Below are 23,750 nucleotides of genomic sequence, written 5' to 3'. Positions count from 1 at the left end.
TAATAGTATTGTAGAAAAAAAATAGAACCGAATACTTGGTTCTACCCCCTCATCCCCAATACTCATCTCCCTCATCAGGGTCCGCCATACAAACCTCATCGCACATTAAATTTCCAGATCAACTTCTCCATCCTCTACATCTGCAATGGTTAAATCATACGACAGATTCGAGCAAGAGGCCGTTTTTGGAGTCATTGCTACCCAATGCAATATTCTCTGGCTCCCACCGGCTCCCTCTCAATCGAATAAACTGTGCGGTAGAGCTGTCACCGGTGGTTTGGAACAGATCTTGGTGTGGGACATCAAAACAGGAGAGCTTTTGGCCACTTTGAGCGATGATTTGACTCCCGGCGCTTCCAATGCAAAGACCTCTTCTCCACCATCGCCGGTCGTGCATTTGGCATACCATGAGGCCTCGAATATTGTAGCCGCTGGTTTGAAAGATGGATCTATCAAAGTGTGGGATATGACCCTGGGTGCTGTCATGTTGACCTTTTCAGGCCATAAAACGGCCATCACAACGTTGCGTTTTGACGCCAACGGTACAAGACTATTGTCGGGGTCTGCAGATGCCAGCATTATCATGTGGGACTTGGTCTCCGAAGAGGGTTTGTTCAAGCTTAAAGGCCATAAAAGTGAAATTACCGGGTTTGTTCTCCTCAATTTGAACCAAGAAACTAAAGGCGAGGACGATATTGAGGACTACTTGGTCCTGGCCTCAAAGGATGGCCTCATCAAGTTGTGGGACTTGAAGTCGAAACAGTGTGTGGAGACCCACTTGGCCCACTCTGGTGAGTGCTGGCTGATTGGCATCAACTCTAATAACGATATGATCTTGACCTGCGGTAGCAAAGACCAGGTGAAGGTGTGGCAGGTTGACTTAGAACAACCCGACGGACAAAAGATCGCTGCCAAGGGTGAATTTGAGAAACAAAGTAAGGCTCGTTGTACCGACATATCATTCCACACCGTGAAGGACTCTGCTGGTGCCAATGAACTTTTCTATTTGCAAAACTCCGACCGCACATGTGAAGTCTTCAGAATTCGTTCCTCTGATGAAATTAAAAAGGGTATTACCAAGAGAACTAAAAGATTAAAAGAGAAGGGTTTTGACGATGAGGAAATTTTACAATCTATTCAAAGCTCCGAAATCAGCATGCTAATAACACCCTTGACTACCCTCAGATGTGCTACCAAAATCAAGGCCGCTCAGTGGGTACCTCGCTCTACCAGAAAACTAGAGCTTCTCCTCGCATTATCGAACAACAGCATTGAATACTACACAATCCCCGTTCCCGAACAACTCAGAAAAGCTCAGCCAGGCGAGCTCGCTGCCACAAAACTTTACGGTATCGACCTCTTGGGCCACAGAACAGACATCAGAGCTATGGACATCTCTGACGACAATAAGCTCCTTGCAACCGCATCCAACGGAGAATTGAAGATCTGGAATCTCAAATCACGTAAGGTCTTGCGTACTTTTGTCACCGAGAGTGGCTATGCATTGTGTTGTAAGCTCTTGCCGGGAGGTACATTGGTTGTTGTAGGTTTCAAGAACGGTGATTTGGAACTTTACGACTTGGCCTCCTCGAGCTTGATTGACAGAGTTGAAAAAGCTCACGAAAATGCCGTGGCCTCAGTCAGTGGAAAAGACGACAACGGTTCAGCTATTTGGAGTATGGACATTACGCCGGACGGCAAGTCACTTATTACTGGTGGTAACGACAAGAAAGTCAAATTCTGGAACTTTGGAGTTCATCAAGAACAAGTTCCGGGCACAAGCAACATGATTACTACTATTAAGTTGGCACACACCCAAACCTTGGAAGTAACTGACGAGGTTCTTTCCGTCAGAGTTTCTGGTGACGCCAGGTTTTTGGCCGTCTCGCTTCTCAACAATAATGTTCAGGTTGTGTTTCTCGATAGCTTGAAATTGTTCTTGACGTTGTATGGTCACAAATTGCCTGTGCTTTCGGTGGACATTTCCCACGATAACAAGCTTCTCATCACATCTTCCGCCGATAAAAACATCAAAATCTGGGGATTGGACTTTGGTGATTGCCATAAGTCGATTTTCGGACATCTGGACTCGATTATGGCTGTGCGTTTCCTTCCTGACTCACATAACTTCTTCAGTGCCAGTAAAGATGGAATGGTCAAGTACTGGGATGGTGACAAATTCCAATGTATCCAAAAGTTGCCCGCTCACCAGAGCGAGGTTTGGGCTATGGCTGTCAGCAGAGATGGTAGCTTTGTTGTATCTACCTCCCACGACCACTCGACCAGAATCTGGTCTGCCACCAACGACCAAGTCTTCTTGGAGGAAGAGCGCGAGAAAGAGATGGACGAGTTGTATGAGACTGAGCTCCTTGAATCCCTTGATCCGGAAGATAGAACTCAAAAGAAGGGCGACGGTGATGACGAAGAGAATGACGGAGAAGGCGGAGATGCAGAGAAAGTGCGCAAGCAAACCATGGAGACCTTCAAGGCCGGAGAAAAATTGATGGAAGCTATCGATATTGGAATTGCTGACGTGAGGGCTATTCAGGAGTACGAGCTCCAATTGAAGCAGTTTGAAAGCAACAAGACAGGGGTGCCAATGCCATCAAAGCCTACCGCCAACGCCATTTTGCTCGCGTATAACATCACTGGTCAACAGCACGTGTTGAATACGCTTCTCAAGATTCGTTCCTCGCATCTTGAAGATGCCTTGCTTGTCCTTCCATTTTCCTACACCGTGAAACTCATGGAGTTTATTGAGATTTGGACCAACAATGCCAACCTTGGAAATAACTTGGTCAACATCGTGCTCATATGCAAAGTGTTGTTCTTCATTGTACGTTCCAACGCCAAGGAGTTGATCAGTCAAAGAGACGAAACCTTGAAGAACCATTTGATTCGCGTGAAGCTGCAACTCCGAGGAGAGCTCAACAAGGCTGCCAAGCAGCTCGGATACAACACTCAGGGATTGAAATTCAAGAAGAGTCAATGGAAGATGACACACGAGCTCGAGTTCATTGACGAGAAAGAACAGCGCGAGCATGAGGAGAAGAAGGCCGCCAAGCGTACCTTTGCCACAGTATAAGTTTCGTGGTTTTGCATGTATCTTAATAGAGAATTTTGAATATCAGAGAGGGAGTAGGCGCCGGCCCATGGAGAGTAGGACTGACGAATTTTCTGAAATAGCAAAAGTCATTAGATCATTCTTTTTGATTTTAGTGCGATAGAAAGTGGGAATTGAGTGAACGTGAGCCCGTTCATGACCTGGGTAAGGATACCCTCTAGGAGTGATCTACCCAATCGAACCCATTTTCTCAAACAAAAGCATTGATAGGCCACAATTACGTAGCAAATTAGATCCAAAAAACCGCAGAATACTCATCATTTCATATTAATACACAAACTCATGAACAGTCAGGGCAACCTAGGACACAATGGAGTAGCTCTAGGGACCAAAACTCCACCAAACATCTTTCTTCATGAAAAATGTCTATTCCAGATTCCACTAAATTTTTCACGAACCGTTTTGCACAGCCAACCACCCACCCTTGTACCTCATTCCAGGTGATCTACTGATTCTAATTACAATACTCAAAGACACACAAATCAAGCAACAAACAAACACAAAAAAACAAAAGCGCCATTCATCCCAAATTCTCCAAACAAAAACAACTCCCCCACACGCTCTTCGACCAAACATCCGATTCCCCTCTTCTTTCCTTTTTCCTGCCCCACGCAATCCACTTTTATCAGTAACTACTCGTCTAGGTTGTACCGATTAGCCGAGGTGAAGCGCCTGGAGAAAGAAAAAGAGTGTTTCTGGCAGCCGCGTGTATCCTTGTAGTGAAATTTGTACTTTCGAACGGGAAAATTCGAGCGAAAAGTCGTTGTTTCTGCACTTTTGGAGACCACGGGAGAATCGTACAATTCCAAGAGATCTGAGTTCCGAAAAAGGCTCTGTTTTGATTATATCTATTGTAACTATTTCAGAGGTTATATCTACGGATAAAAATTCGGGCCTTTCTGTATCTTTTCCGCTGGTTTAGGGTGGCACAGCTTCATTTCCTAGTTCGGAGATATACTTCCAATGAATAACCAAGCAGGCCAGATGGGCGGGTGGCATGCCACATGCTCGCCCGAGGACCGCCAAAAAGTGGTCCATATCTTGTCGGCAACTCTCAAGGAACTGATGCCCTCTACATACAATGACCTTAAGGCTCGGGCAGAGGCCGAGAACTTCGAGAAAATGGCCTTCCAGCGCCTGGGCTCGCGTGAGGAGTACATGCTGTATATCCGGAAGAAGGTGACGCTGTTGCGCGAGCGGCCGCGTGCCAACGACGTAGGACAAATGCCCATGCTGGGCAATCTAGGCGCAGGGAACAGAAACGCAAATCCACAGAATAACTTTTATCCTCGCGACCGTCAACAGCAGCAACAGCAACAGCAGCAGCAACAGCAACAGCAGCAACAGCCTATGCAACAGATGCGGCCTCAACAGACCGCTCCATCGGGCCAGGGCCAGAATATGCTGACTCAGCAGCAGATTGCCAACTTAATTAGAACTGGGCCTATTCCCCCACAGTTGCTAGCCAAAATGCCAATGCTTCCGCCAAACGTCAACACCTGGCCCCAGGTGTTCGATTGCATGAGTAAGAAATTGATCCCTGCTTCCGCGGTGCCTGCCATCAAGGAGGTTCAAGCAGCTCACATCCAGCTCGTATTCCGCCAGCAGCAACAACAACAAAAAATGAATCAGCTACGCAAGATGAATAACGACAATCTGGGCGGCCCTAATCTGCAGAGCATACAACAGTCGTCCAACTTTCCCCAGAGTAACATGGGCGGCATTGGCATGAACTCAAATATGAACATGGGCAACATGAATAATATGGGAATGAACAACATGGGAATGAACATGTCCAACAACCCTAGTGCTGGAAACATGGTTGGAGGTATGAACAATGGTAATGGTGGCGGTAATTCGGCTGGAATGTCAAATACCAATATGAACAATATGAACACTATGAACTCAAACATGAACATGAACAACATGAATAACATGAACATGAATCGTCAAATGGGTAACAACAATGGAAACTCCATGAATGGCACTCCACAACAGCCGAACACCATGATGCAACCGGCCACTTTTATTCCTGGTAAGCAGCAGCCCAAAACAATGGCAGGTCAAACTATGGGCATGGGAATGAACCCACAAAATCAGCTGGCTGCTGCAAAGCTCGCTAGTTCGTTGACTAAGGAAGAGATCGAGAAATACTCAAGGGAGGCCATGGTTAATTTAGCTCGTTTGCAACAAAATGGCTCTATTCTGCAGAATTTAGATCAGGCCCAGAAGCAGAGCTTCATCCGTAGATATGTTTTGCAGCTCAAACTCAAAGCTAATGCGGCTATGAATCAGGGTATGAACCAGTCTATGCAACAGCAGCAGCAGCAGCCAAAAATGCCACAGCCACCACCGCAACAACAACAACAACAGCAACAACAGCAACAACCAAATATGAATATGATGGGGAACTATGGCTCGCAACAACAGTCCCAACAACAACAGTCACATCCCCAGCAGACACAACAACAAATGGCCCAGTCCAACATGAACAATATGCATGCGACAGCTCAACAGAACATGCAGAGTCTTGCTCAATCTTCTGGGAATCCCATGATGACACAAAGTATGAGGGGAGCCAAGGTGAATCCAACAGGCCCCCAAAACGGAAAACCAACGCAACAAAACTTTGGTGGAAATAATCCAAATCAAGGGCGGCCACAGGCCTCAGGAGGTCCTATGCTGTCGTTCTTGCCGCCAATGACCGATGAGATCAAACTCCGCTTGCAGAATATCAGTGCGGAGGTTGCTCAGAGTAAAGTTCCACTCAAGGATGTCACAATGCTCCTTTCGGATGCTGAGAAGTTGAGAGTCAGAGACATGATGCAACAACTTCTTCAGCAATACCAAAATGCAGATAACATTCTTGGGTACTTCTACGTTCTCTCGGGAAATGCAGATGGGGCCAAAAGGCTTTTGCAGCTTAAACTTATGACCAAAAACATTTTGGAGAACCTCAGACAAGATACATATCTTGCAGGACCGGATCTTATTGAAAAAATGCGTCTTCAATATCAGAAGTTCACTGACTACGTGAAGGAGCAGATTTTGGCTCGGAAGGCTCAACAAGAGGCAATTAAGCAGCAGCCACAGCAACATCTTAATCAAAATCAAAATCCGCAAGGGCAGCCTGCACCACCAATTCAGCAGCAAGGCCCAGCCCAGGGAATGCGTGGTGCTGTTAATGGTCAGTATGCTCAAAACAATCAACAATACCCACAAAATATGTCCCAACTTATGCCAGGTGGGTATAATAACTCTCAAAACATAGCGCCCCCTGGACAACCACAACAATCGCCACAAGTGCAATCAATGCAGCATGGACAGTTTAATCAACAGAAACCGATCTCTCAGCAGCCGCCTCAGCAATACGCTAGAGCCTTGCCAAATCAGAACATGCAGCCACAAAAGTTGCCCGGCGCTGCTCCTGGGCCGCGTCTTGGTTCAAGCCCTATTCCTATTCCCGGGGCTGCTTCTCCTGGCACTAAATCTCAACCCTATAAAGCTACTCCTGCCAAAAAGGCTACAACTACGGCCGCTAATCGGAGAAAGAATGCTAAGTCTTCATCTGCTATTCCCACACCTGCAAGCGCTCCTACACCAGCGACTTTGGCCAATGCCATTAAAACGCCCAACAACATGCCTACGCCTCTGCTTCCTCAAACACACAGCAACAGAGGTACTCCAAATGAATCGTCGCCTACCAATGACCTCAAAACCATGTCGATGGAAAAGGAGCCTTTTGTTGGGGATGTCTTCGGAAGAAATAGCACGGATTTCCAACAGGCCAAACGTAGAGAGCTTTCTGATGCAAATCCAGAGAAGTTTTTCTTCTCTGCTCTTTCGAACTTGCTCGAGATTGGGGAAGAGTTCGGCGGCAAATCTGCCGAAGACAGCCAACTTCCTCTCAAATCGCCACTTTCTCCAAAACACTCTGGAGAGTGGTCCGCCGAAATCAAGCCGTTTGCTCTTGTTTCTGCGTTCAGACAAGTTGAGGCCATTAAAGATTTGACATGTTCAGACATTCTCTCGGATTGTGCCGAGTTGGTCAAGCTTGAAAGCGCAGACAGAGAGGCCAACTCAGAAAGAAGCCTCAAGAGAGAATTGGAAGAAGAGGAAGATTTGGATCTGTTGTTTGTTGACAAGAAGTTCGGGCTTGAGGAGCTGGCGTTTGGTGAGTGTGGGTCATTAGTCGAGTTCGATGACTGGAAATCGTGGCTCACTAAATTACAAGAGACGTGATTACCTTTGTACACTTTGAGTCTGTTTATGTATACATTTAGTTTAATTTATTTTTAATTATGAGCACTTCAGTGTAGAGAGAAGAGAGAAGTTCGAACAGAGAGGAGCTTGAAGGTATATGATTCAGGAAAATCGCAGACACAGACATTTTCACAAAATATTGATTCATTTAATGCGTCAACATGTAATTTCGAATTTTCGTGCAAATTATTTGTTGCTGTTCTGATATATGTTCGGCTAAGATGCACTACCACTTATCAACCTGATTTCTTCTACTAAAATGGGCCAAAACAACGAAACGGGCAAAATATCCGTCGCATTTGTTTGTCTCGGAAACATGTATGTACCCAGGTTATGCGGATGATTTCAAATTGCGAAGAAGCCGGGCCATTGGTGGAACAGATTGAAGGAACCCCGTTCCAAAGAACGACAAAAACAAAAATGGACTGTTTCTAAGTAAAAAATGACATTTGCTGTGCCTTCAATCTCAATTGACCTCTCTACTGACCTCTAGCTGTCGTTCACCTATGGCAGAAGCTGTATTCAAACATGTAGTCAAGGAAGCAGGACTTGAGGACAGATTCGATATCATTGACTCGTTTGGCACGTCTGGATGGCACATTGGCGAGAACCCAGACTCTCGTTCAACAAGCACTTGTCGCAAACACGGCGTTCCCGTAGACCATAAGGCGCAACAGATCAGTTACAAGGATTTTGAGAACTTCGACTACGTTATCGGCATGGACGAGTCCAACCGTGACGACTTGCTTCACATGAAACCGCGCGGATCGCAGACTCGAGTAGCCATGTTTGGTGAATGGAAGACTGACGATGCGTTTGCCAAAGTGGTGCTGGATCCATACTATGGGGGCAAGCTGGGTTTTGAGACGAATTTCCAGCAAATCACCCATTTCAGTAAGGAGTTTTTGGCTCAGGAATTGGGAGTCTCTGTGTAGTTTTCGTACGAGTAGATATTTAGATTAGAATGAATTAAAGGATCCCGGAAATGTTTACACAAGGCCACAAATTGTTTGAATAAAGACTTGATTAGACTTTGACAGTGGACTATAGCTAAGATTTGTCATTACGACCGTGTTAGGTTCTACGACGGTGCAAGTGGAGTATTCTAAAGCTGTGTCAGATTCCAGTAACATTTCAAACAAATTTAGAAGAAATATCAAGACATAAAATCAATGCTTACAATATTCCATCTCTCGTTTCATACCCCAAATCAGAGCTCATTTGGTACGCTATGCTTCCAGCGTTACAACCATAGAATCGTTGGGACAACTCATAAATAGCCTTCAAAGAGCCATTTGTGCCATTCAACCGTTCCGACAGATGTTAATGTACATAAAACAAACAAACCCTAATTATGTGGGCCCATCTACGTTCATCTATGCCCACCTATGCCCGTCTGCTAATTCAAGGACCAAAGGAAATACACCTGCAGACAGACGTCGTAATTTGTTCCCAATCCGGAACACCCACCACTCCGTCCCGATCAGGAAATACGTTTCACATGTATGCGTCATGGGCTACTGCAGAATCCTGCCCGCGTCTTCACAGGACTTTCCATACAGGCCCATCAGATCATATACAGTGGATTAGCAATCACCTATCGATTCACAGGTCACTACTTAAGTGTTGCTAGTCTCCACAATTGGAAAATAGAGAAACGAAACACAATTCGTTGCAACTCAATTGCGTGCTCTTAATAATATTCCAACCAGACGACGCCAGTTGCAATGACCGCCGATTGGTATGATCCCATTCCTTTCGAGGACTTTCTCGAACTCAATAAGCAAGCAGTCAATGGACCTGTTCCCGAGAAAGTTCCAGGGCCAGTGGCCGTGAATGGAACCAACGTGGTTTGTGGTCCTATTCTTCGACTTTGGGGAACATTGGAGGAAGGTGCAGAAACATATAGGGCATCGATCATGTTGGTGTCTGAGGGAAAGAAACCCTCCATTGAGTATACGATCGGGCCAGATGTCAGGAGCGCCGAGGCGAAGGATTTGGCGGATGGTGAGTTTCCCGGCGAAATGTATCACGAGACCAAGAAGGGACTTATGTTCTGGAGATTCGAGGTGGAGCTCGATATCGAGAAGTATGAGCAGAGGGTGCGGTACCGGGTCAATGGCCAGGCCAACCCAGCTCATCAGTTTTTCATTCCAGCATCTGAGGACTCCATGAATGTCATGGCCTACTCTTGTAATGGGTTCTCTTTGGGCACAGATACCACCCCGTGGCAGCTGTCGCTTTGGCTCGATGTCTTGCGCAAACACGCCAATCGTCAACACTACCACGTCATGCTTGGAGGTGGAGACCAGATCTACAACGACGCTTTGAAGAAGGACTGCAAGACCTTGGAGACTTGGATCCACAAGAAGCTCAGTTACCAGAAGAGACAGGTCCAGGTGACCCCTGAGATAGTGGAGGACTTGGAGAACTACTACCTCAAATCGTACCTTGAATGGTTCGGCAAGGGCTTCTATGACGCTTCTCCGCCAGGAACTTTGCAGCCATTGTTTCCTTTGGCCATGGCTCAAATCCCTACGGTGTCCATTTGGGACGATCACGATATCATTGATGGCTACGGCTCCTACAAGCACAAGACCATGGAGCTGAGTGTTTTCGTCCACATTGGTGCGGTCGCATATAAATACTACATGCTTTTCCAGCACCAGGTCTCTCCAGACGAGCCATTGCACACCAAAGATCCTTCCTGGATCCTTTCCAAGAGCAACGGTGCTTTCATCAAGCAGAAGGGCCATTCGACGTTTATGCGTTTGGGTCGCCAGATCAGTTTGCTTGGGTTGGACTGCAGAACAGAGAGACAGGTGCACCAAATTGTACCTGAGCTGACATACAAGGAGGTTTTCAAGCGGTTGGAATCTGAAATTGCCAATGCGCCCGAGACAAAACATCTTCTCGTTATGTTGGGAGTGCCGATCTTGTATCCACGTCTTGTTTGGATCGAGAAGATCTTGGCCTCGCGGGTGTTGAAGCCAGTCCGTGGTTTAGCTACCAGAGGTTTATTTTCGCAAGGCTTCATCAATGATTTCGATGGTTCTGCCGAATTGTTGGACGACTTGAACGACCATTGGTGCGCTCTTTTGCACAAGAAAGAAAGAAACTTCTTGGTCAAGTCTCTTCTTGACTTTGGCGCAAAGCATGCCGTGAGAATTACTATTTTATCCGGTGATGTGCATTTGGGATGTTTCGGAAGAATCAAGACAAGAGCACACAAACATCCGGGCGCCCATTTGAGAGCCAAGGACAAGTTGGATGCCGAATTCAACGCTACAGAGTACCCAGAGCACGACCCCAGATTAATGTTCAACGTCACCTCGTCTGCAATTGTCAATCCAGCACCTCCTAACCCAATGGCAGCATTGCTTGATACCAGATCCATTGTCCATAAATTCGACAAGTTTACCGAGGAAGATGTGGTGCCCATTTTCCACATCAATCCCGATGGATCGGCAAGAGACGGCCATAAGTTTTTGAACAAGAGAAATTGGAACGACCTTATTTTAGCCAAGCAGTCTCCTTTGTACAAGGACAAAATTGGCACGGTCTCCAAGATCCCCAGTGCTGTTCTGCCGAAGGATGTCGAGAGAGCGTCCAAGATGACGCCCGACGACCGCAACGTGAAGTATCCCGCCCGTAGCGAATCCTTGGTGACCAGCATTCATTTCGAGAATGACGGCAATGATCCAGAAGCCACCACCATGGCGTATGAGGTATTGATTCCGGACATGTGCGAGAAGTATATTCTCCAGAAGGCCCGGGTCAAGCATTTGCATGACTAAAATACAAGACAATAACATATTCTATTCTAGAACGTGGCTTTTTTGCTGATTCGCTGTAGTCAATCTAGCATGGCTATGAGCCCTTGTCCATCCATAGACAACTCATCTCACGTAGACAGCGCACCAATTGCAGCCACAGAATGATATAAATAAGAGAAAAAAATTATAAACCACTCAAAGAAGTCAATACTTTCCCTTTTTCTATCTATCTTATACTCTGCAGTTCTAGATCGGCTCCAATGTCTCAGAAGCCAATTTTTCAGTCCTGCAGAATCTCTTATCTCAAGTTCGCTCGGGCCTGCAGCTAGCCCAGATCAATTTCCAACTAAAAACACAATAAAACACACCCCACCTCCCACCATTATCCCGGCAAAACCGGTCTTGCCCTACAAAAATAACCACATCAAATGCTGGACTCGGAGCTGCAGGAGCCACCGGCCAAGGTCCGCCGAACGGCCGAATCGCCCGACTTTTCAGATAAAGTCTCCCGAACAATAGCGGTTTGTCTCCGATGTCGCAAGAAAAAGACAAAGTGCGACCGCAAACTTCCACAGTGTCTGCGTTGTGTGAAGGCACAGGTGCCGTGCATCAGTATTGATCCATTGACGGGCGCAGAGACGCCGAGATCGTACCTTCTATACTTGGAACAACGGGTGCAAAGTTTGGAGGATGAGTTGGCGCGGCGCGAGAATGGAGTGGGTTCGCGAGTAAATATGTTGGCGGCAGCCGTTCCGGGAACGGCGGCGACGACGGCGGCCGCGGGTACAGCCAGTTATAGCTCTCCTGGTGGAGCAGGTGTAGATGTTCATAGCAAGAGCGAAAGCCAGGCGATGGGCTATTCCGCGCTGGTGAAGTCCGATTTGGCGTCGGATAAGGTCGTGGTTCCTGCGTCGGAGCTGTACATTGGCTCTTTGCCAGGAGTGACGTTCGCCAAGCTTATGATGACAGCCTTGAAGATGAAAAATCTAAATCTGGCGGTGGAGCCGACACGCAACATGTCGACTGCTGCTCCTCCTGTAGTTCATTCTGCCATGCTTCCTCCCAAAGCCACAGCCGAGCAGTTTCTCCATATCTATTTCACCCAGAGTAACAGTCAGCTACCGATCTTGCATCGAGAAGTGTTTCTTCGAAAGTATTTCGAGCCCATATACGGCCACTGGGAGAGCCAGCTAGATTTGGGCGCGCTGGTGCCTCGAAGCAGGGGACACCAAGATATACCGAGGGAAAATACCTGGTTCTACAACTACAAACTGTACCTAATGCAGATGCTTAATGGGCACGGGCACGAGTCGGAATTGGCTCAGAATATCTCGGACTCGATGGAAGTTCCTTTGCAGTACCACAAGCCGCTTTTCTTCCTCAACATCGTTTTTGCCTTGGCATCTCTGGCTAACCATCTCCAGTACGTAAGCACAATCAGTGAGCTGTTCAAGACCAGTGCGTTCAAGTACCTCGAACATGCAGAGCTGGGAGACGATCCTCTAGAAAACTTGGAAATCACCTTGCTCATGGCTCTTTACTCCCTCATGCGTCCCGCTGTCCCTGGTGTATGGTACGTCTTGGGCAAAGCTCTACGGGTCTGTGTCGATCTAGGGCTTCACAACGAGAGTACCGATAAGGCTGATAAAACTACTGCTTTTGTCAAGGAACGCAGGCGAAGACTCTTCTGGTGTACATACTCTCTCGATAGACAAGTGTGCTTTTATTTGGGACGACCCGTTGGAATCCCTGAAGCATCCATCAAGACGCCATTCCCGGCCGAGCTTGACGATTCGCTAATTCGAGAAGAAGAGACGGTGATTTCCGACTATGCAACTGTACCTGGTCGCGGCCGAACATCAATTACCATTGCGCTAATGATCTTTTGCATCCGTCAAATACAGCTGGAAGTGCAGCGAACGTTGTACGAAAATGAAGAGCTACCAAGAAGGTTCAAAGATATTGGCGAATGGAGACATTATATTCACAGCAAGCTAGAGAGATGGTGGAGCTCTACGCCAAAACACTCACTGGACACTGCTTGCGGCTTCAATGTTGAGTATTTCACATTGAACTACAACCATACAAGATTGATGATCGACGGCCTTTCGCCAACATGCTACAGTCTTACTAAAGACGCCTACATCCGGGTTTCGGAAGCTACTCGCAATGTCATGGGCTGCTACACGCAGTTGTACATTAAAAAGGCCATCAACTACACATGGGCTGCGGTTTATAATCTTTTCATGGCGGGCACGTCTTTTCTCTTCGCTGTCTACCACTGTGATGAGGTCAGAGCTAGGCACAGCGAGCAGGATGTGAAGAAGATTACAGGCCACTGTGTAGTCATTCTCACTCTGATGAGGGAGTCGTGTAGTGCAGCTCAGGCATGCGCGGAAATGTACCACACGCTTTCCGGAGCCGTACTCAAGCTTCGCTACGGAAGTGCGCCAGGTCCCGAGAGATCTGAGCCGCTGGAGGAGTCGACCTCGACTTCAACAACCCTGGAGAACCGAATGAAGGTTGGAGCAATTGTTCACGAGTATGAGCAGGAGGAATTGGCATCCGCAGAATGGGCTGCCAGATGGCCCGACCAAGGCTTCAGCCCTGAAGATCCGCTGAGCCTTGTCAACCTATACCCAGGCAATTTGGACGTCTTCTTTGAGGAGCTCATCAATATGTCTCCATCGGAAGCGCACACGCCAAGGGAAAACACGGCAGAGGCATACGATGTTGGAACGAATACCAGAGAAGGGAAGAAGGTGCTTGAATTGATCCAGCAGGTTCCGGGCGAGCCAATCTGGGATCAATTTTTCAGTTCGAACGAGGGTCGAAGCTCCTTCTCATGAATGGAAGGGAATAAACGTTAATAGAAATTCAAGACTCGTGATGGGAAACTCGTTTCTGGCAAGGTAGAGTGACCGAACGTAGGTAGTAATGAAACACAATACACAGAAGCCGCGTGAAATTAGAAAGTTAGAAATTTTCAAGTTCCGATAATTAACAACCATTGGTCCATTTCACTCATTAATTGGGTGATTGATTGTGTACTTGAATAAACACCAATATTCTTCAACTTCCCTAGGAACCCCGTCCGAAATGCTATAGATCACGCAAAGTTGCCAACTTCCCCAAAAGCTCAATCCGCCCATCAAGCAAAAGCTGCCCATCTACTGAGGTGCACTCAAAAGCCGTCACCTTAGAGCCATCATATACGCCAACGATACTCACCGCCAGCCCACAGTCAACTATGTCTAGGGTCATGTTCTGGAGCACATGCGAAACGTCTACTTCTACGATTTCTAGCTGCGGTTTCGGCTCGTCGTCGAGATCTATATGGACTACGAGAGATGGCACATTCGGAAACCTTGCCACGGAAAGAATCGCCCGCGACAGGTCGTAACTACGGACTTGAACAATCAACCTGAGCTTTTCCGGATGCACCGGTGTTGCTTTTGGATATAGAAGCCGGAGCGTTTCTGGTTCTACGACTGTTCTTGTCATGTAGTTGCAACATGAGATGTGGGGTGAGAGATGGCGGAAAGTTGAAACATATTTTTGTGAGTGAGATATTCGAGAGAAATATTATTGTTGGGTTTTTGTGAAAGGGTGGGGTTTAGTGAATAATTAATTAAAGGGTGCTTCTTTGGGATATGATGATGACCACAAGAGGTGACATGGAGAGATACGAACACGGGAAATTATTCTTCTTTGAATAGTGAGACAAAATCATTTTCTTTCTAGAATTTTAAATTGACAACTTGTTTGTGGCTGCGGTTTACTAGTTGTGTGCCCATCTATGGGAACAGTCAAAGGTGTAGCCTGGATTCTAGACCCATCCACATATTTGTACCAAATGATAAGCAAGAAAAGAATAATATTCATCAAATTCAGGTACTACTCAACTTCTTCTCGACTTCATCTCCATCGGAGACAATTTTCAGGCCTTCCCGTTGCAAATCTAAAACAGACAAAGAGGAATTAGGGCAAAAGCGGACCAGCCGGACTCATCAAGAGACCCAAAAACTACAAAATATCCTAAATTTCTCCAAAGTTTAGCCTCTTCGATAAATTGACTTCACCCCATCCCATCTCTTCATATCTTTGTTTACTAAACTGCACATACCTCTATATTTCAACTACTACCCAAATGAACCATCTCAACAAAAACCTCCCCTCGACCGCGGAGGCCGTTCGTGTCGAGTCGTCGCTCGCGGAGACCTACCCAAAAGACTCTGCGTTCCTTCTTCCGTCAAAAAACCGAGACTACGGCCGCCAATTCTTCTCGATGTACCAGCAACGATTGGCCATGCTTAAACCACGCGTAGACCGCGAGGCAACGCGTAAATGGGGCAGCAATACGCGTGAAGTGAACGGAAAACTTATCCAGCACAAGCAGAAGATTCTAGACATCGTGCTGGGCGAGTTGTGTTGGGTTTCAGGAACCATCTTCTCCGACATGAAACACAAGCTCAACATCTTGAAGGATGTGGAGAAGGGCACTGACGATCTCATGCCGCAGCCCTCGAAAAAATATGTGGATGCGGACAACGAGGCGGTGGTCATGATTGAGGATGAGAGTGGACGGGCCATTCTACATAATGAAGAGCTCTTGAGGAAATCGCATTTAGTTACTGGTTGTTTCGTAGGTGTTTTGGGAATTGAGATCCAGGCAGGCATTTTTGAAATCATGGAGATTGTCAATCCGGCTCCGGCTCCACAGACGTTGGCTCTTGCAGATGTAGACTCCTCTGGTCCTGAGGAGTGGCTAGCGTTTGTCTCGGGCCTCAGTTTCGGGAAGGAAACCGACTTGGATCCGCGCACTCTTCTTCTTCTGCAGTGGCTTTCTGGCGAGCTTGGAGGAGAAGACGACGTAGCAGCCGCTAAGAAAATCCTGACTTTGGTCGTAGTAGGTAACAGTATAGTGGAAAACGAGCACGAGGAGAATTTGGATTTCACCACCACTAACAATTTCGGCTCCAAAAACACCTCCAAGTTTTCTCCAGAGTCGCTCACCCTATTTGGCCAGTGGCTCAACGAAATTGTCGCCACAATTCCCGCCGTCGTTATGCCTGGAGAAAGCGATCCGTGTGAGGTTTGTTTGCCACAACAGCCCGTTCACCGTGCTCTTTTCAGCCAGAATGCGCCTTACGTTGGCTCCAAGAACCTTGTCACCAAAAGTAATCCTACGTGGATGCAAACCAATGCCGGGTTGAGGATTCTCGCCTGTGCGGGCCAGAATATCGATGACATTTGTAAATACCGGGTTGGTGAGACGTCACTTGAAGAAACTCTAGATATCATGGAACAGACTTTAAGATGGCAGGTGTTTGTTCCAACGGCGCCAGACACTCTCTATTGTTACCCTTATGAGGATAGTGACCCGTTCACGTTGGATGAGATGCCAAATTTGTATGTTGTTGGTAATCAATGTGGCGGTGGTAGCCGAACAGTTGAGATTGGCTCGAGTTCTGTCAAGCTTCTAAGTGTGCCTGCTTTCAAAAGCACCGGAGAGATTCTTCTTGTGAACACCAAAACGCTTGAGGTCAAGTCTGTATTAATTGAGTAAACTTACCGATGCACAATTTATGGGTAATTATGAATTGACAGCAGCCTCATGCATGACTTGAACTGAATTAAGATGAAGAATACGAGAATTAGGCGACTCGGCTCGCTCATGCTTCTCTTCGTACATATAAAGTGGATCAAATACGCAGCCTGTCTTTGAGATCTCAAAAATTGCAATTGATCAGTCCTAGCATGAACTGCAGAAGAATCACTAATAATCTCTTGGATCAATAGGAAAGGACAGTTTCAGAACACATTTGGGTCAGAGACATATTCGATAGCGAGATTAAAAATCTGGACGAATTTGCAAAGATCTGATTGTGCAAACTGCCATTTTCAACGAAAAACAGCCACTTATTTCCTCACCACTCGTAAATGGCATCTACAGGTATATCGCTGAGATTTGCAGCCACTACAGGGCTACTACCATGGCCTAGACCTAGGAAGGAATAACCTTCACCAATGTATTTAATAAGACTCTCAGTAATTTTTCAGAATCGCACAGACGCTCTTTTCCCCAATTTCGCAATTTGGCTTGAACTAAATTTAACGCCGCGTCTAAAGGCAGTCAGTGGCTCGTATCCGGTACTAGTGCCAGCTAAGAATAGAATGACAGAAGCCGGAAACCAGTGGAAATTCCCGCAAAACGACCCAAAAAAAAAACCATAAATGAACAAACTGAAATCTGCCATTGTTAAAAATAAATTGAAAACCCGCCAGAAATTAATCCGGGCCGCCCACCCCACATTCCGTTTTTTCCGGTGGCCCTCCTGCAATCTCGATCCCCCCCTCCCCCAGGCATCTAGCCGCAACGCTAATCTACAGTTAGTGCCTACAGCTGTCGCACCCACTGCAACTGTAGAGCAAAGAAGCGACAACAAAACCAGTTGGAAACAATTAAAGATTGCCATTACCCGGCCCCAGGAAAAACTATATAAAGCCCCCGCCAGATCCGCCTACCCCCACACCCCGCGCACTTTTTTTTTCTACTAATTTCTGCATTTTCTCTCTCCCGTAGGCTGGGCCGATCCTCACGTGCGCCCACCACCTTTGTCCGCCACCTCACCAACCAACCCTGTCCATTTCCTCCACTTTTTTCTACTTCTTTCCTCCACCTGCCACCACCATTCCGCGTCCCCCACGCCCTTGCATGTACCTCGATTGCATCCACGCCGTCAGACCCCAACTGCTGTAAATTCTGGCTATTCTGGTGTTTTTTTCCCGGTCGCTGTAGTGCTTTTTTTGCGTTTCCACCGAACGAACCCTCTCTCGCGTGCGGAAACCAACGTTGCTCGTTCCTTTTTTTGCGTGGTGCGTGCTCAATTGCCTGTAAACCGTGCTGTTGTGTGTAGTTGCAACGTTGTTCTTGCCTCTGTTGCCTCCGATCGTTGGTTGTTTCCCGGTCAAAGCAGAACACCACAGGTCTTGAGATCAGACACCATCAAAGAGCATTGAAAGAGGCTTCAGTAAGTTTCCTGCTAGAAGATTTCTATTCTTGAGCTCTCTGTCCATCTTTCTTTGCCAATCCGAGCCTGTGACTCATCTTCCATCTGTCATTGATACCATCTATACCCCCACACCTCTACAACTACATTTTCCCTTTTTTTTGAGTGGCATCCTATCTCATCATGTCGGACCTTCCAGACTCCTACTCTGGCGCAGCCAGAAAACCAAAGAAGTTGTTCATTGCTCACCGTAGCTCGCCCAGTGAGTTCACTTCCCTTATGGTGGAACAGTACAACCTCCAGAAACAATTGGAACAGAACCAGGCGCAACTGAAAGGCGGCTTGATGCTGCAACACCTGCATTCGCAACCACAGCCCCAACCGCAACTGCAGGGCGAATACAAGTCCCATTCACGCACTCCTTCCTACTCCGGCCAGACCCACAGAAGAACTGGTTCTGGTTCCGGCTCTGGTGGCCAATCGCAGCAAGGCCACGCCAGACGTCACTCTCTCGGTCTCAACGAAGCCATGAAGGCAGCTGCCACCCAGAAACAGTCCAACATGGCCCATTCCATCTCACAAGGCGACACCTCTCCTAATCGCGCCGGCTCCATTTCCAATCTTCCGCCACCAGATGCTAATGCCGGTTTCCGTTTTCCAAACAACCCAGATGTGGATTCGGACCCTCTCAATGGCTCTTACAAGTCCTTGGCCTATGGCCAACAGTCCTTCAAATTCCCACCTGACAACAACGAGACCATCACTAATACCATTGGGTCCGCCGGCTCAGGATGGGTTCCTCCGGTTCCTAGTTTCGGACAGACTGCATCCCCAGACCGTACACACAACCGTCGTAGCTCTCACTTCAGATCGAACTCCAGAAACTACGACAACAACAACTCTAGTAACATCAACTCCAATTGGCGTTCGCAGCAACTGCCAATGGGCGGTAGCCATCAGAGAAGTTCCTCTATCAATAATAATTTGAGTCCTCCCTCCTTTTTCGTTCCAGGTCATAAAGATAAGAGCAACTCCTTTGGTGGAAACAACTCTATCTCTTCCTTGTCCCACTTCAACCCTAACCAAGGCTCTGGTCCTAATACCAGCGGCCGTAAGTCCCTTTTCGCCCCATATTTGCCTCAATCTTCATTGCCCGAACTCATCAACGAAGGTCGTTTGGTGACGGGTATTTTGAGAGTCAACAAGAAAAACCGCTCTGACGCTTACGTGAGCACGGATGGCCTTTTGGATGCTGACATTTTCATTTGTGGCTCCAAAGATAGAAACCGTGCTTTGGAAGGTGACTTGGTTGCTGTCGAGCTCCTCGTCGTCGACGAAGTTTGGGAGTCGAAGAAAGAAAAGGAGGAGAAGAAGAGAAGAAAGGACAACATTTCAACGAAATCCAATGCTACATCTGTCTTGAGTGATGATATTCATAATGATGCCACATCTACACTGGTTGTAGACTCTGAAAAGGGTGGCGACTCCGAACCTGAAGGGTTGGGCAGAAGAGGTTCGTTGAAACAGCGTCCAACTATGAAGAAGAACGACGACGTCGAAGTAGAAGGTCAAGCATTGCTTTTGGTTGAAGAAGAAGAAATCAATGACGAGTCGAAGCCTTTGTATGCTGGCCATGTCGTCGCTGTCGTTGATCGAATTCCAGGCCAGATCTTTTCAGGTACATTGGGCTTGTTGAGACCTGCTCAAGCCGCCCAAGCTGCCAATGATAAGAGAATCGGTAAGGAGCCTTCTGTGCAAACACCCAAGGCACCTAAGATTGTTTGGTTCAAGCCAACCGACAAGAGAGTTCCATTAATTGCAATTCCAACAGAGCAGGCCCCACGCGACTTTGTTGAAAATCACGAAAGTTACCTGGACTCCTTGTTTGTAGCCTCTATTAAGAGATGGCCCATCACCTCTTTACATCCTTTCGGAACCTTGGTCACCAAGTTGGGCAAGATCGATGACCCAAAGATTGGCATTGAATCGATTTTGAGAGACAATAACTTTTTGGCTGACGAGTACTCTGGCGAAGATGAACTCGGACAGGACTACCTTGCATCTTCCTTCGGTCCACTCCCTGACATGGAAGCAGAGTTTACCAATCCTCGCAGAACCGAGTACTTGAACCATTACATCATCGCATTTTCTCAGAATGGTCAATTTGTTGATCACGCCTTGCACGTGAAGCGTCTTAGTGACACGCGTATTGAATTGGGCTTCCATGCGGCTGACATTTCGTTCTTTGTCAGCCCAGGCTCTTCTTTGGAAAGAAAAGCCAAGAAGAGATCCTCCTCTGTCTTCTTGCCTCAAAAGGTCTCTCACTTGTATCCTAAGCAACTCATTGACTTGGTTTCTTTTAAGGAGAACGAGAAAGGCTTGGCCATGTCGGTTATCTTTGAAATTGACACCACATCCTTTGAGGTCCGTGATGTGCATGTCAAAGAGTCTGTCGTCATTCCTAAAGCTCTTGTTACATACGACTCGGTTGACACGATTTTGGATAACGGTATTATTCCATCTATCACTTCTGCTACCTCTGACTACATCAAGACGTTTGGCCTCATTGCCAAGGAATTCCGTCGTCAACGCTTGCAAGACAGAGCCTTGGGCAGCACCCCTGTTTTGGCCTTGTTGGATCAGATTGACGATGAGAAAGTGAAACTTCACCTTAATATTTTCCAGAACAGCAGCGCATTTCTGATGATATCGGAGATCAGCAACAGGGTCAATCAGACTGTAGCTTCCAAGACACATGCTGCATTGGGAGACGTTGCATTCTTACGTCGTCATGCCTTGCCAACACTTCAAAAGATCGAGGCATTCGCCCGTAAAGCCGCCAATCTCGGCTTCAAGATTGATACCAGTACCTCATCCACATTGCAACGCTCGATTCTCAATATCGAAGATCCATTGAAGAGACAGTGCATTGAGATTCTCTTGTACAAGTCGATGCCAGCAGCTAAGTACTTCATTGCAAAGACACAAGATCGCGAGAACTTTGGTCATTGCTACTTGAACCTCCCAATCTTCACCCATTTCACAGCACCTTTGAGACGTTTCGCTGACCTCATAGTCCAGAGACAACTCAAGAAGGTCATCTCGAATGAGCCAGTAGAGGCAGACGAAGACTTCGACAACTTGAAGACCATTGCGGACTATTGTAATTTCAAAAAGGACTGTGCCGCCAGCGCTCAAGAACAAGCAATTCACCTTTTGTTATCGCAGACCATCAACGACATGAGCGAACACGCGGGCCAGATTTTGGTGATGGGTATTGTTGTGCAAGTTTATGAGTCTTCGTTTGACGTTGTTGTTCCTGAGCTTGGCATCGAGAAGCGTGTGCATGGAGATCAGCTTCCGCTTGTCAAGGCCGAGTTTGACAAGACCAAGCGTGTGTTGGAGTTGTACTGGGAGAAAGGAGTTGACTCTGCCACGTATGTGCCCCCAGATGAGAGATCATCATTGAGTTATAGATCCTCGATCAAGAACAAGTACAGAACGTCCGCGTCTGAGGCAGCCAAGATCCAACACAGCACGATGATGGAGAAGAACACCATCGCGCCCTTGAGCATCACCGACAAGCTTGCGGCATTGAACATCGGTGCACCTAAGTTCTCGAACTTGTTGGGACCACAGACGTTCGCAGCACCACAGGGAGACAATTTGGCGCCATACTTGAAGGATTGCATCACGCGGGTTGAGGGCCACCTGTACGTGCAAGAGATCCGGGAGTTGAAGCAGGTGCCCGTTTTGTTGAGGGCGGAGATTGGAATGTCTTTGCCGTGTTTGACTGTGCGGGTGTTGAACCCATTTGCCGAGTAAGGCCTATCTACGAATATACGAACACTCTTTTTATTGAAGAAGGATGTAGTTTTGAAGTTCCATTTTCCTGATTTGGGCGACGCATCATTGTTGAGCTACTCTACATTTTCAGTTTTGCCAACTCCCTACAGTTGAGTTTGACCAACGGTGTATCAGTATGTACAGTTAGAGATGAGGTCAGCATAATAGACAGACAACGTAATTCAAACAGACAAGATAAATTAATAAATTTCGAAAAACAACATTTGTTCACTTCTTTAGTGTATGTAATCATTAATCAGAAAATTAGAAAAACCAAGATATTTTTCGTCGTTATCGCCATTTCCCCTGGTGGACCCGTGCATTGACGATATCTACAAAACAGACATGCACCAGTGATTTAAGAAATCCCGAACAAGAATACTCCAAAAAATACCAAAAGATAAAAACCAAAAACAAACCAAACACAAACCAAACAAATACAAAAAACTAAAATCACTCACACTCACTCCTCGGTGTCATTATCTCGCACTATCTCGCACATCTCGCATCTCGCTAATCATCCCGGCCCGGTTGTGCACTTACATACAACGCTTATATAGGGCCGCACCTCAATATTTTTCACCCATCTACCTATTACTACGCAATGGTGGCTGCACATCTGAACGGCGAAAAAAGACCCGTCCGCGAGTTGGACCAAACCACCACGGACCCGGACATTGTAGACAGTAGTGCCGGCGCCAAAAAACAGAAAACAGACGAAGCCAATGATCCAATCGAAGAGCCCGAAGAGCCCATTTCGGCTGACTCAGCACATGTCAAGGAATCCCTTTCCACCGTCCGCGACGACTTTGTGCGTGACCTCACGCCCTTGCAAACCAGACCCGTCAAGGTGTGTACATTGAACCCGCCGGTCGATACCGATGGGTTGTCGTGGCCATCGAAGGGTGCGCGGGCCCGGATCGAGCAGACGCCCGAGGAGGCCAAGGCGCGGGAGTTGCGCATTGCGGGCGCGGTCAAGACGATTCTCACGGAGTTGGGCGAGGACGTGGAGCGCGAGGGGTTGCTAGAAACCCCCGAACGGTATGCGCGCGCGATGCTCTACTTCACCAAGGGATACGAGGATAACATGCGCGATGTGATCAAGCGCGCCGTGTTCGAGGAGAACCACGACGAGATGGTCATCGTGCGGGATATCGAGATCTACTCGTTGTGCGAGCATCACTTGGTGCCGTTCTTTGGCAAGGCCCACATTGCGTACATTCCCAATAAGAGAGTCGTGGGTCTCTCGAAACTCGCCCGGCTCGCAGAAATGTACTCGCGCCGGCTCCAGGTACAAGAGCGCTTGACGAAACAGATCGCCATGGCGCTTCTGGAGATCTTGAAGCCGCGCGGCGTGGCCGTGGTCATCGAGGCCACCCACATGTGTATGGTCAGCAGAGGCGTGCAGAAGACGGGCTCGCTGACCATCACCAGTTGTATGTTGGGCTGTTTCCGTGGGCAACAGAAGACTCGCGAGGAGTTTCTTACTTTGCTTGGCCGGAAGTAGGTCCCTACATTCCCCTTTAAAGGACTAGACAGTGGAGCTTCAACCTCCCCAGGTCCACCATTTTTCACGACGATCTTATGATTCATCTCATATCCTTCAGTTCTGGCTTGCCTCCACGCATTCTTGCATTCGAGTATTTTACGTGCAAATTAATAGATTTATGGGCATCTTATGTAGTTCTCGGCGTCGCCGCCAGTTGTAAATTGTTGATGCCTCCGATT

At 47.3% G+C, this 23,750-nt stretch overlaps 8 protein-coding genes across 8 annotated transcripts; all 8 read left to right on the top strand.

Annotated features, from left to right (window-relative positions):
- Positions 1-145: 145 nt before the first annotated feature.
- PUMCH_000872 (uncharacterized protein) lies at positions 146-3,085 on the top strand (the record flags this gene model as incomplete). Its single annotated transcript, XM_063019946.1, has 1 exon — positions 146-3,085. One exon carries the CDS (start codon positions 146-148, stop codon positions 3,083-3,085), a length of 2,940 nt encoding a protein of 979 aa, XP_062876016.1.
- A 1,002-nt stretch (positions 3,086-4,087) lies between these two features.
- On the top strand, positions 4,088-7,366 carry PUMCH_000871 (uncharacterized protein; the record flags this gene model as incomplete). The annotated part of the gene is made up of 1 exon (XM_063019945.1): positions 4,088-7,366. One exon carries the CDS (start codon positions 4,088-4,090, stop codon positions 7,364-7,366), a length of 3,279 nt encoding a protein of 1,092 aa, XP_062876015.1.
- A 527-nt stretch (positions 7,367-7,893) lies between these two features.
- PUMCH_000870 (uncharacterized protein) lies at positions 7,894-8,322 on the top strand (the record flags this gene model as incomplete). Its single annotated transcript, XM_063019944.1, has 1 exon — positions 7,894-8,322. The coding sequence occupies one exon, from the start codon at positions 7,894-7,896 to the stop codon at positions 8,320-8,322; it is 429 nt and encodes a 142-aa protein (XP_062876014.1).
- Positions 8,323-9,114: 792 nt separating this feature from the next.
- Positions 9,115-11,184, top strand: PUMCH_000869 (uncharacterized protein; the record flags this gene model as incomplete). Its single annotated transcript, XM_063019943.1, has 1 exon — positions 9,115-11,184. One exon carries the CDS (start codon positions 9,115-9,117, stop codon positions 11,182-11,184), a length of 2,070 nt encoding a protein of 689 aa, XP_062876013.1.
- A 407-nt stretch (positions 11,185-11,591) lies between these two features.
- On the top strand, positions 11,592-14,012 carry PUMCH_000868 (uncharacterized protein; the record flags this gene model as incomplete). The annotated part of the gene is made up of 1 exon (XM_063019942.1): positions 11,592-14,012. One exon carries the CDS (start codon positions 11,592-11,594, stop codon positions 14,010-14,012), a length of 2,421 nt encoding a protein of 806 aa, XP_062876012.1.
- Positions 14,013-15,313: 1,301 nt separating this feature from the next.
- Positions 15,314-16,732, top strand: PUMCH_000867 (uncharacterized protein; the record flags this gene model as incomplete). Its single annotated transcript, XM_063019941.1, has 1 exon — positions 15,314-16,732. The coding sequence occupies one exon, from the start codon at positions 15,314-15,316 to the stop codon at positions 16,730-16,732; it is 1,419 nt and encodes a 472-aa protein (XP_062876011.1).
- A 1,627-nt stretch (positions 16,733-18,359) lies between these two features.
- Positions 18,360-22,001, top strand: PUMCH_000866 (uncharacterized protein; the record flags this gene model as incomplete). Its single annotated transcript, XM_063019940.1, has 1 exon — positions 18,360-22,001. The coding sequence occupies one exon, from the start codon at positions 18,360-18,362 to the stop codon at positions 21,999-22,001; it is 3,642 nt and encodes a 1,213-aa protein (XP_062876010.1).
- A 625-nt stretch (positions 22,002-22,626) lies between these two features.
- On the top strand, positions 22,627-23,529 carry PUMCH_000865 (uncharacterized protein; the record flags this gene model as incomplete). Its single annotated transcript, XM_063019939.1, has 1 exon — positions 22,627-23,529. The coding sequence occupies one exon, from the start codon at positions 22,627-22,629 to the stop codon at positions 23,527-23,529; it is 903 nt and encodes a 300-aa protein (XP_062876009.1).
- Positions 23,530-23,750: the final 221 nt, after the last annotated feature.

The sequence above is a fragment of the Australozyma saopauloensis genome, chromosome 1, assembly GCF_035610405.1.
Source record: "Australozyma saopauloensis chromosome 1, complete sequence".
NCBI lineage: Eukaryota > Fungi > Ascomycota > Pichiomycetes > Serinales > Metschnikowiaceae > Australozyma > Australozyma saopauloensis.
Note: the sequence above shows the minus strand (reverse complement) of the source record. Positions and strands in the feature narration are given on the sequence as shown.